This window comes from Terrapene carolina, unplaced genomic scaffold (assembly GCF_002925995.2).
Source record: "Terrapene carolina triunguis isolate 2854851 unplaced genomic scaffold, T_m_triunguis-2.0 Scaffold571, whole genome shotgun sequence".
In the NCBI taxonomy this organism is placed as follows: domain Eukaryota; kingdom Metazoa; phylum Chordata; order Testudines; family Emydidae; genus Terrapene; species Terrapene triunguis.
Window position 1 is genome coordinate 18111 of NW_020664922.1, and position 13003 is coordinate 31113.

At 48.1% G+C, this 13003-nt stretch overlaps 1 protein-coding gene across 1 annotated transcript; it reads left to right on the plus strand.

Annotated features, from left to right (window-relative positions):
- The first annotated feature begins 222 nt into the window (after positions 1-222).
- Positions 223-2645, plus strand: LOC112105465 (zinc finger protein 436-like). The gene is made up of 3 exons (XM_024198262.1): positions 223-302; positions 563-677; positions 1138-2645. Exons 2-3 carry the CDS (start codon positions 599-601, stop codon positions 2280-2282), a joined length of 1224 nt encoding a protein of 407 aa, XP_024054030.1. The 5' UTR covers positions 223-302; positions 563-598; the 3' UTR covers positions 2283-2645.
- The last annotated feature ends 10358 nt before the right edge of the window (positions 2646-13003 follow it).

The window sequence follows — 13003 nt, forward strand, 5'->3', positions numbered from 1 at the left end:
TGTGGACTGTGTGCATGCAGCCGTGTGTGTGCACTTGCAGAGTTCCCATCCAAGACCCCCCCCAGCCCGGGTTTGCCGGGCGGACGCTCGGGAGGCGCAGGGAAGCCAGAGGGACGGTGCTGGGACATGCACTGAAGGAGCCTTAGGGGTTAAAACCACCAATTTCTTAATCCCTCCCCTTCCCAGGCGGGGCCATAAGCGGGGCCGCAAATAGCGCAGGGACCTTCCTGTCCCAGCGCCCCCGACTCCGGCTCCCTGTGTGCCCCGGGGTCCGGAGGGGATCGGCCCGGCCCGGCCCGGCGGTGAGCGGGGCACCGGGGAGGCGCGGAGAAGCGCCGCCGGAGGAAGCTCTGGGGGCAGGGAGCGAAGCAGCAGCAGAGGCAGCAAATCGCTGCCCGGAGAAATGGCTGCAGAGACCAGGGGATCCGAGCCCGACCTGCAGTTGGGACCGGAGAGACCCCCCAGCTCCGGGGCAGCCCGGGGTGGGAGTTTTGGGGTGGCTTTTTGAAGGGTTTAATGGTAATTTATCAAACCAGGACTTCCTCTCTTTCCTCCCTTGCAGGCAGGATTCCTGGTCCCTGACTCCGGGATCTCCGGGATGGAGCACGGGGACGAGCCGTGTGTCCGGAATCTCCAGGGCACCGAGGAAAGGGAGACCTTAGCTGTCACTTGCACAGGTGACAAAGGAATGAGGCTGGCTAGGGGACCCTCCATGAATTAGCAGCCAGCACCCCGGGGTGCCATGCTAGAGCCATAGATGGGGGAAGGCCAGAAGGAGCCTTGCTGGTCAGCTAGTCTGACGTCCTGCCAAACCCAGGCCAGAGAACCGCAGCCCAAGTGTCAGTGAGCCACAAAGCCGGAGGAGCCTTGAAGTAGTAAAACTGGCATCAAATTACATAGGTTAGTTTGGCAATTCAGGGCAGTGAAGGGATCCCAGCAAAGCTGCCTGGAACCCTCCCGGTTCTCTCTGGTCTTGCTCAGTATCGTCTCCCGCAGGTCCCTGTCCTCCAGGTGTGACTCCTGGCTCCCACCTCTGGTAGGAGCCCTCCCCTTCCCCAGCCTTTCTCTGAGGGCTTTGAGGAGGGGCCGGTTCTGCTGGGGAAGAGCCTTGTCTGGATTCTCTCTGTTTCCCAGCAGGTGCAGAAGCGGAGGAGAATCCCCAGCAGGAAGAGTGTATGGGAGCGGACCCACACGGGATGCCCCAGAGCCCCGAGCGGAGAGATGCTGGCCGGCCAGGATGGCAGCAGGGAGACTCCGTGGAGGAGAGACCTGATGAGTGTGAAGCTTATGGGATCCCTGAAAACATCATTATTCTGGAAACCACCTTCATGGGGGAGAGACCCTATAAATGCCTTGTCTGTGGGAAATCCTTCAGCCAGAGCTCCCACCTTGTCCAGCATCAGCGGATCCACACCGGGGAGCGACCCTACAACTGCCCCGACTGCGGGAAGAGCTTCAGCCAGAGCTCCCACCTCGCCCAGCACCAGCGCATCCACACCGGGGAGCGGCCCTACCAGTGCGTTGAATGTGGGAAGAGCTTCAACCGCAGCCACACGCTGGCTAAGCATGTCCGCACCCACATGGGCTCGCAGCCCTACATCTGCCCTGAGTGCGGGAAGAGCTTCAGCCTCAGCTCCCTCCCTCAGCACCTGCGATCCCACCTGCCCGGGAAGCTCTATACCTGCTCTGATTGTGGGAAGGGCTTCAGCAGCAGCTCCAACCTGGCCCAGCACCAGCGCACCCACACGGGCGAGCGGCCCTACAAATGCTCGGACTGTGGGAAAGGCTTCAGCCAGAGCTCCAACCTGGTGAAGCACCAGCGCACCCACACGGGGGAGAAGCCCTACAAGTGCACTGAGTGCGGGAAGTGCTTCACCCAGAGCTCCACCCTCATCCAGCACAGGCGGATCCACCGGGGCGAGCGCCCCTACAAGTGTCCCGAGTGCGGGAAGAGCTTCGGCCTCAACTCGTCGCTGGGGAAGCATCTGCGCATCCACACCGGGGAGCGGCCCTACGAGTGCACGGAGTGCGGGAAGAGCTTCAACCTGAGCGCCAACCTCATCCAGCACCAGAGGATCCATCGTGGAGAGCGGCCCTACAAATGCCCCGAGTGTGGGAAGTGCTTCAATCTGAAGTCCACCCTGGTCAAACACCTGCGCACCCACACAGGAGAGAGACCCTATAAATGCACCCAGTGTGGGAGGAGTTTCATCGACAGCTCCAAGCTCAGCAAACATGCCAGGACCCACGTGGCAGAGCAGTCTCCGCAGGAAGTGCAATAAGATCTTGCATAGCTCTGTCTTGGCCCTGGTGCGACTGCTGCTGGAGTAGTGGTACTAATTCTGGTGACCACAGTTCAAGAAGGATGTTGATAAATTGGAGAGGTGTCGGAGAAGAAGGATTATGAGGGGTCACTAGAATGATGAAAGGATTGGAAAACCTGCCTTATAAGGATAGATTGAGCTCCTTCAGTCTATTTAGCTTAACCAGGAGCAGGTTAAGGGGTGACTTGGTTACAGTCTAGAAGTATCTCCATGGGGAACAAATCACTCTTCAGGCTAGCAGCGAAAGGTCTGACTCGATCCAATGGCTGGAGGTTGAAGCTAGACAAATTCCGACGAGAAACAAGGCACAATTTTTTAACACTGAGGGTAATTAGCCATTGGAACAATTTGTCAAGTGTCATGGTGGATTCTCCATCACCAGCACATTTAAAATCATGTTTTTCTAAAAGATCTGCTCTAGTTCAAACAGGGATTAATTCAGGGAAGTTCTCTGGACTATGAGACACAGGAAGTCAGACTAGATGATCACAACGGTCCCTTCTAGCCTTGGGATCTAGGACTCTGTAATGGACAACGGTTCCCACGGCGAGGCCAGAAATTAGATGTCCTAAATGAATCTATGGCTCTGAGTTGCCCATAGATTTCAAGGCTAGAAGAGACCATTAGATCATTCTAGTCTGACCTCCTGTATAACACAGACCAGAAAAACCTCACCCAGTGTTTCCTGCATCCAGCCAAGAAGCTCATGGTTCCACTTGAATGTGGCCAAGATTTTTCAAAAGCGACTAGTGATTTTTTTTTTTTTGGTTGATCAGCTTGAGACCCCTCTTATAGCGGGCTGGTTTTCAAAAGATGCTGAGCGCCTGCCCTCTGAAAACCAGCCCCTTTAATATGTCTCCAAGAAACTTAGAACTGGAAGGGCCCTCCTGGGTCACTGAGGTCATCATGGAATCCTACTCAGAGACTTACTCAGATCCATCTTCAAACCAGTTAGGGTGTTTGCTCCTAGTGGGAGGCTGTTCCACAACCTCCCTCCTCTGATGGTCAGGAACTTTCTCATTTCCAGCCTACATTGATTCCTGGCCAGTTTGTCCCCATCTGTTCTTGTGCCAACATTGTCCTTTAGCTTCAATAGCTCTTCTCACTCCCTGGTGTTTTCCCCACGGTATATTTAGAGAGAGCAGTCAGATCCCCTCTCAGCCTGCATATTAGGTAGGTTTGGAAGGGTTAGCTCTTTATTTGTAAATGTCAATTTCACCACACACACAAACCATCAACAAAATATTTCTATCAATAATAATTGAAATGTACAAATAGGCAAAGTAAGAAAAATGCTGCTTGAGTACTTATTAGAGTCAAAATCCAATGATTTAGATTATTGAATTGTTACAAATGGACTGACGAATGAACGGTAAAACCAGGTATGATTTGTTGATTTAAGGATATATAGTTTGTATATTGTGATGTGATGTTGACAATTTGTGTTTTAATGGTTTATAAAACTTTAACTTTTTGAATCTCAGTGGCTTTTGTCATTAAATAATTGTCTGACATCCCTCAATATTTTCCGTACAACTGTGAAAATTTAAATAGATAATCTCAAATAATGCTTAAAAATAGGGCTGTCGAGTGATTAAAAAAATTAATTGTGATTAATCACACAAATAAAAAAAATTAATCATGCTGTTAATAATAGAATACTATTTATATAAATATTTGTGGATGTTTTCCACATTTTCAAATAGATTGATTTCAATTACAACACAACATACAATGTGTACAGTGCTCACTTTATATTTATTTTTATTATAAATATTTGCACTGTAAAAATAAAAGAAATAATATTTTTCAATTCACTTAATACGAGTACTGTAGTGTAATCTCTTTATCATGAAAGTTGAGCTTAAAAATGTAGAATTATGTACAAAAAACCCGCACTCAAAAATAAAACAATGTAAAACTTCAGAGCCTACAAGTCCTCTCAGTCCTACTTCTTGTTCAGCCAATCGCTCAAACAAATTTGTTTACATTTGCAGGAGATAATGCTGCCCTCTTCTTGTTTACAGTGTCACCTGAAAGTGAGAACAGGCACTGTTCAGTCCAGTGTTGCAAGATATTTACGTGCCAGGTGCGCTAAAGATTCATATGTCCCTTCATGCTTCAACCACCATTCCAGAGGACATGCGTCCATGCTGATGACAGGTTCTGCTTGATAATGATCCAAAGCAGTGCAGACTAACACATGTTCATTTTCATCATCTGAGTCAGATGCCACCAGCAGAAGGTTGATTTTCTTTTTTGGTGGTTCGGGTTCTGTAGTTTCCACATCAGAGTATTGCTCTTTTAAGGCTTCTGAAAACATGCTCCACACCCCATCCCAATCAGATTTTGGAAGGCACTTCAGATTCTTAAATCTTGGGTCGAGTGCTGTAGTTATCTTTAGAAATCTCACATTGGTACCTTCTTTGTGTTTTGTCAAATCTGCAGTGAAAGTGTTCTTAAACTGAACAACATGCTGAGTCATCATCCAAGACTGCTATAACATGAAATATATGGCAGAATGAAGGTAAAACACAGAGCAGGAGACATACAATTCTCCCCCAAGGAGTTCAGTCACAAATTTAATTAACACATTATTTTTTAATGAGCGTCATCAGCATGGAAGCATGTCCTCTGGAATGGTGGCCAAAGCATGAAGGGGCATACGAATGTTTAGCATATCTGGCATGTAAATACCTTGCAATGCCAGCTACAAATGTGCCATGCAAATGCCTGTTCTCACTTTCAGGTGACATTGTAAATAAGAAGCGGGCCGCATTATCGCCCGTAAATGTAAACAAACCTGTTTCTCTTAGCAGTTGGCTGAGCAAGAAGTACGACTGAGTGGACCTACAGGCTCTAAAGTTTTACATGGTTTTGTTTTTGAGTGCAGTTATGTAACAAAAAAAAAAATCTACATTTGTAAGCTTTCACAAGAGAGATTGTACTACAGTACTTGTATGAGGTGAATTGAAAAATACTATTTCTTTTGTTTATCTTTTTTACAGTGCAAACATTTGTAATAAATAATATAAAGTGAGCAGTGTACACTTTGTGTTCTGTATTTTAATTGAAATCAATATATTTGAAAATGTAGAAAAACATCCAAAATATTTAATAAATTTCAATTGGTATTCTATTGTTTAACAGTGCGATTAAAACTGCGATTAATCACAATAAATTTTTTAAATTGTGATTTAATTTTTTTTGAGTTAATCGCGTGAGTTAACTGGGATTAATTGACAGCCCTATTTAAAAATAAACATTGATACTATCCATCAAAATTATTTTAAAAAACCAAAACGAATTCTGAAAAGCCTAGTTTTAGGCTAACTAAGTGAAGGTCTTTCAGTCTCCTCTCATAAACTAGGTACTCCATTCCTCTTGTTAGATGTGTGGCTGCGTGTGTGTGTTCTCCCTGTGTGCTGCCCCAGCTCTGCGCAGACAGTCGGCACAGCAGACCTCGAGCAAACCGCCCAATGACCACAAGATCGGTTAAGGTACGAAGGCACCAGGCCAGGTTTATTGTTGACAAAGCATGGTAATAGCACCTGGCAGGCTCTACGAGGATACTTAGACACGTATGCCTGTGACAATGGATGCAGCTCTAATACAAGGGCTTATATCTCAGGCTGTCTTCCTACTACACCTCTGATCATCCTAGCTGCCTCCTCTACACCTGTTCCAGTTTGAATTAATCTTTCTGGACCAAATCATTTAATCCCTTTTGAAAATCTTGACCACTGTATCTTCGAGAGAAGCCAGTCCAATGTGGATTGGAGAGTCTACCACATCCTTTTGGGGAATTGTTCTGATGTGGTGTAATTTTACCGATGGGCAATAAAGAACCAGGGCTCACAGATTTAAGGAGAGGCAAAAGGAGAGAAATTAGTTATGATCCAGTGTCATGTGAAACTTCATGACCAGGGAATTTCCTTTGTTCTTGAAGCAAGAGCGGCAAAGGGCCACAGACTGGGATTCAAACCCTTGGATCCCAGCACTACCCTTGGATCCCAGCACCACCCTCTTTTGCAGATCCCCCACTCAGTCCTTGCTGAGGTGGCTCCTTTAATCTCCCTTTGTAAACTGGTCCCTGCAGCCTCTGATCATCTAGAAAGGGAGGTAGGAGTCATGAATGCAGAGCTCAGGAGCAGAGCAGAGCACGGCTGGGCTGGGCTGGGAGCCTCAGGGAGCGGATGTCTGGAAGGAGGGAGAAATGAGAGTTCCCTGGTGAGCAGTGGAGCCAAATCAGGCTGGAGAAAGCAAAGGGCCTTCAGGGGAGTCCCCTACCAACTCCCCCAGGCTGGAGATCCATGGCCAGAGCAGGCTGAAGGCTGAGAGCAGCAGCAGGAGGTTCAGGACAGCTGAAGCCAGGGGTGAAAGTAATTTAAAGGATTTACCAGGACGCAGGAGTCCTGAGCAGGGGGCGGGGTCTCAACCGGAAGAGGTGGGCCCTTTAAATCCCCGGGCCCTTTAAATTGAGATTTAAAGGGCCCAGGGCTCTGGCTGCGGTAGTGGCGGCTGGGAGCCCCGGGCCCTTTAAATCACCGCCGGAGCTCCATGGTAGCTGTAGCTGTGGCAGCAGCCGGGAGTCCTGGGGCTCGGGCAGTGATTTAAAGGGCCCAGGACTCCGGCCACTGCTGGGAGCCCTGGGCCCTTTAAATCGCCGGCCTGCGGAAGCTGTCCCCTGCCGGTACAGTCGGCTGTGTACCGGCTCTTGCCGGTACGCCGTACCATACCGTACCAGCTTACTTGCACCTCTGGCTGAAGCCAGAAGGCCAGAGAGGGCTGATCTCTGGGGAAGGATGGAGATTTGAGCTCGCTGATGTCTCCAGCTGGAACCATACCTGAGAATGAAACAAGGTGGAGAAGCACCCCAGCTAGGAGGGTGCTGGAGCTGTACTGAAGAGCTGGGGCACGGCGAGAGATGCCGGAGCTGTCCAGGAGAGCCAGGGCATGGCAAGAGACAGCGCAGCCCTACTGGAGAGCTGGGGAATGGTGGTGAGAGATGCTGGAGCCGTACTGCAGAGCTGTGGTTTTGTTCATAGATCCCTAGATTCTGAGGCCAGAAGAGATCATTGTGATCATCCAGCCTGACCTCCTGTGTAACACAGGCCAGAGAACTTGCTTGAAATAATTCCTAGAGCAGAGCTTTTAGAAAAGCGTCCAATTCCGATTTAAAAATGGTCATTGATAAAGAATCCAGTATGACCCTTGTTAAATTGGTCTACCGTGTAATTCCTCTTCTCTCCTGGTTAAAAATGTGCCTTATTTCCAGTCTGAATTTGTCTAGATTCAACTTCCAGCCATTGGATCATGTTATACCTTTGTCTGCTAGATTGAGGAGCCCATTATTAAATATTTCTTCCCCATGTAGATACTTATAGACTGGGATCAAGTCACCCCTCAACCTTCTCTTTGTTAAACTGAATAGATTGAGCTTCTTGAGTCTATCATTTCAATCATTCTTGTGGCTTTTTTCTGTCTGCTCTGCAATTGATCAACATCCTTCTTGAATTTTGGGCACCAGAACTAGACACAGTATTCCAGCAGAGGTCGCAGCAGTGCCAAATATAGGGGTAAAATAACCTCTCTACTCCTACTTGAGGTTTTCCTGTTTATACAGTGATGCATTGGCATAGATTCCATCCCAGAGCCATCCCACATGGTCTTATAAAAGTCCAGACGATATATGTGATGAGCAGGGACCCTCAGCTTGCCACAGCCGATGGGGACTCTCTGGGGTTCACCAGATCATCAAGCAGTTCCAGATGTTCAGCCCATGCAACACTCCCCAGCTGCTCCAGATGTTCTGCAGGTGACATCATTCCTCAGCCCTCTCCAGATGTTCTGCAGGTGACATTATTCCTCAGCCCTCTCCAGATGTTCAGAACATGTAATAATATCTCTTCCTCTCCCCCAGTCCCTTCAGATGTTCAGGAGATGTGGCATTACCCCGGAACCATCCCCCCTTCCTCCTTCTCTGGCCCTTTTGGGGAATCTTTTCCTTTGCTTTTAACAAAAGCCTGATGTTGAATGATTTTGGGAGGGCGTTGTACAGAGAACACTCCCTGATTTTAGCCCCTGGCCCAGTTCTCTGCTGGGGCAACATGGGGAAATGTTCCGGGGGACCTTTTGGGGGGGGGGGGGGATATGGGCTGCACACCTTGCAGGGTTTGTGTGTGTGTGTGTGTGTGTGTGTGTGTGAGATGCCAATACACAGGAGGCAGCGGCCTGGATGGCTCACAGCACAATATAGAGCCACTTGTCCATTTTTAACCCTGCAAAAGGGGACAAGTACTGGAACTGTTTAGCTCAACCCTCCACCTCCTCTTGTATCAGGAGAGCTCCATCTGGCCAGGATGGCTGCTGAGGGTCCCCCATAAACCTTCTCTTCTGAAATAGGGTCCCAGTATTGCCTGCAAAATGGGAATCAGCAGAAACAGTAGCCCACTATCTCCTTGAAAATGTACATTCCTCTAATCTCCCAGCAGAGGGCGCCCGGCACCGAGGTTGGAACAATAAAGGACCACTTGTCATGCTGCAACCACCAGGGAAAATCAACTGCAGGGACTTCCTTGTGCTACCTTGGAGCTGCGGGGGGGAAGAACCCTGCTGGGCTCAGTTGCACAGACCCTCTCCTTCGCCCCATGGTGCAGCAGAGTTAGGAGAGATCGGATCAGATGTATCCAACATAGGCTCCCCCACCAGTGGGATGTGGGCCAGGGGTGGGGTGGTGGAATATAGCCCCTCCCTGGGGACAGGGTATTATGTTCTCTAGGCCTTGTCGTTTAAAGGCAGGTCTCTCAGAAGCAGCGTCCCTTGAGACACACTTCTCCAGCCGGGAGGTGGAAGACACTTATTGCTAGGCCCTACCAAATTCACGGTCCATTTTCATCAATTTTGTGGTCAGAGGGTTTTTAAATTGGTCAGTTTCAGGCTTTCAGATGTTTACATCTGAAATTTCACAGTGTTGCAGCCCTGGGAATCCCAACCCAAAAGGTACCCAGCGATGGGTGTGATCTCCCTCCCTGCCTCGAGCAGCCGTGCAGGTGAAGAGGAAGTCCTGTCCCTTCCCAGCCCAGCGGGGACTAACGGCTCGGCGCTCCTGGCTGGGGCACTCCCAGAAGTACGGGGGAGATCTCATGGAAGGAGGGTCTCAGCCATGCTGGTGGAGGCTTTGGGGGCAGCAGTACCTTGTTAGCCAAGAGGGGATCTTGTTAGTGCGCTGAAGCTCTGGACCGGGTTAGGATTTTAGGGCACCTGTCACCCATTGTGTCCTGTAGTCCTGTTTGCTACATGTGACTCTCTGCCCTTTGTTACACTTAGAGCGGCTTTCTCTAGAAACGACTTGCTATTTAAAAAAACAAGAGCTGCTTTGAGAAAAATGTCTTGATATTTTATCATTAAGGAGACACAAGATGAACCCACCAGCCCTCTACCAAGATGGTAGATGGTAATTTAGGAACTTTAATGAGACTATCTGGGAAACACATTTCTCTAGGACCTGAAAGTCCATAGTAGGCTTGAGGAATGACTGTGGGTGAGCCTATGCTATGGACTGCTTAGATTAATTATGTCATGGAAGGGATGACATTGGCCTTATAGCACTAAAGTGCCTGGACTTCTTGTCTTTCCTGAGTGGCACAGACATTATGTCACACTGCTTAGTGGACACAGCTTTCCAACAGCAGTCGCTCCAGTGCCAAACACCGAGAGAATATAACCCCTTTACTCCCACGTAAGAGTCCTGTTTACACATCTCTGGCATGCCAGGGTACAATCCAGGCTAATGAGCAGCTCTGTCACCTCCTGGCACTGCAGCCTTGAGTGCCTTACAAAGTCTCACTGAAATAACTCCCACTTGGGCCACGCACAAACAGCCTAAGAGCATGCAACTCACACCCTGAGTGTCTGTGTGTAACTGCAGCCTGCTAACCACACCTGGGTTACACTCTGGCTCTCACCAGCCGGGTTATACAGCAGGGTGACCCCAGCACACACCCAGTCTTAGATTTTCTCCCAGAAATCTATGTCCTGTACTGCCCAGCTCTCTCTTGGACCCTACAAATCATATTAAGTCCATCATTCCTGTAAGATTATTCCTGTGCCCACAAATTACCACCCCAAATCAGAGTTACCCAGACACTTCCATTCAAACACACTAGACTAGATAAAAGAATAAAACAAGTTTATTAACTACAAAGAGAGAGATTTGAAGTGAATCCAACTCATGAGGAATAAAAGTCAGAAATGATTACAAAGAAAATAAAGATGAAACATTTACTAGTGCCTAACTTAAATTATATCCTATTCAAGCAAAGTTTCTCACCACCTGCTTTCAGCTGCCTTCCAGATCAAACTGTGTACGTCAGGCCCTCTTCCTCGGCATCCAGTGAATACTTCCTGTCTCTCTTCAGGTGCAGTGAATGCCATGGGCAGGGAAGGAGGGGTTGTCCCTCCTTTTTATAGTTTCAGCCTCACTCTTGAAAAACATTTCCAGCTGGGCACTAGGACACACAGAGTTTATGTGGAAGGACGTTCACAGCTGGCTTTTCCTCACACGATTGAGCTTCCTTTGTTTTCCTTCCTTCTCGATGACCGTTTACGGCCTAAAGACAAATTCAGGCAGGGACATTCCTTTCTCGAGACCTCATTTGGTTGCCAACTTCTGCATGAGCAAGGCTGTGGGGTTGGGAACACAGGTCAGTAACATCATACAGGGAAATCTTATAAAACTTTACAGACAATGTTGAGACACATAGCTTATCAGGACAAGTTGTTGATCAGTATTGTGAATTTTCGAATTATACCTCACAAGGCATACTTTGTACAAAGATTATTACAATAGTACGTAGGGTGTGAATACAGGAACGTATTTGGTCCCAGCCTCATTACTACATGTGCCAGGGAGTTCCTCAGGCTAAACCTGCAGAACAGAGACATTTATTTTTTTCCCTTTTCAATCAGTTTTAAAAGTGATTTCATTTCCATGTGTGGTGTGGAAGCTTGGACAGCACAGCCCCTGTCACTCCCACAAACACACACCGACAGTATTGTGAGACAGTTTGAAGTGACCTGAGACTTCAGACAAGGCAGGTAAATGACTCTGAGAGCTTGGTTTTATTGGAAGTAACCCAGTAGCACCTCAAGGCCCCAACTGAGATCAGGGCCCCCATTGTGCTGGGCGCTGCACAGACCCTGGCCGAGAGCGAGCCCCTGCTGTGCCGAGCGTGGGTCAGACACCGGCCAAGAACGGGCCTCCTGCTCTAACCCACTAGACCCCACTCCCTTTCACAGCTCCTGGGATAGAGTCCAGGAGTCCTGGCTCCCAGCCCTGCCACGGACGCTCTGGTTGGGAGGTTTTAAGTTCAGCAAGGGGCATCAGGATATGGATCCAGATCGTCCCACATAGTGTTGCCACCTGGATGATTTTTAACTGGCCTGGCACTTTTTGTCCTGCCTTGCCTGTTGCCAGTGAAAAGATTTAACGTCTGGGGGTTTGATGTCCCTCTGCCAGACGTGAGTATGGACAGCCACACATGCAGTGAATTTGTATCTACCACGCAGGACACGTGGCCGGGTGTGCAGGTGGCCATGCTCAGCCTGCCGAACCACGGCAGTTTCTCTCAGCGCCAGGACGTGAGCTGGACTCACAGCTCACCAACAGGGAGGGGCAGGAGCAGGGTGGAAGAGGCAGAGTCTCCTGGGAGGGGACGAAGGTTCCCTCCTAGGCAGAAGCTCCTGGGAGGCACCGAGTGTGGGGGCTCATGATGGGCAGCTGTGGGGAAAGGGGCCAGAACCTCACCCCTGTTCACCACTGAACATCTCTTCTATTCCCCAAATGGGAATGTCGTTTATCCTTTATGTATTTGTTAGTTTCTCACCAGGGCAGGGGAATGCAGCTCTGAGGATCTGTCATTCTCTAACAGAACACAGTAATACCTATATAGGGGTTCAGGGGTTTGTGGGGGTCGATTTTGTTGCCCTTTCACTCCGCGTTTTAGGTAGGCTTGGGACGGTGAGATTTTTAGTGGTAATTGTCAGCAAACATCAGTTTCACCGCCCCCCAAACCGAGGGAAAATGTTTCCGTCGATAACAATCAAAACATGCAGCTAGACAAAGAAAGAAAAATGCTCCTGGAGAACTTTCTAGTGTCCCACCTTATTGTGTAGAAAATTTGTGGCTGTGTGGATGTCACTGGGGCTGCTTTCAGGATAATTACTTTGTGCAATTTGACATGTGATGTCAACAGTTTGTGTTTTTAGAAGTTATAAATAGGCTTGGCAGAATTCTTTTTAAAAATAATTTCCATGCACAGTACTGTTTATTTCTAAGCAAAAGTTTTTGATTTTTATTCATTTAAATTTTCAGTTGTGGAAAATTACTGGGGGGAGGGGAATCAGACCCTAATTCTGTAATGACAACAGACATTGATTTTAAAAGGTCACATTTTATAACAATTCAAATACAAATTATTAACATCACGTGTCAAAATATATGAAATAAATAACCTTAAATCAAACTCCAATATGTTCTCAAGCAGAAAATTTCAATTATTAGCGATGGAAATATTTTGCCAGCAGTTTGCCTGTGTGTGATGAATTCAACATTTACCAATAAAAATCCATCCTTCCCAGCATAGCTATAAAGCTTTAACTTTTTGAATCTCAACCTC

Coding starts and splice junctions, on each gene's coding strand:
- LOC112105465 (XM_024198262.1), top strand. CDS start 599: ATGGAGCACGGGGACGAGCCGTGTGTCCGGAATCTCCAGGGCACCGAG. Junction 678..1,137: donor CTTAGCTGTCACTTGCACAG/GTGACAAAGGAA, acceptor GTTTCCCAGCAG/GTGCAGAAGCGGAGGAGAAT.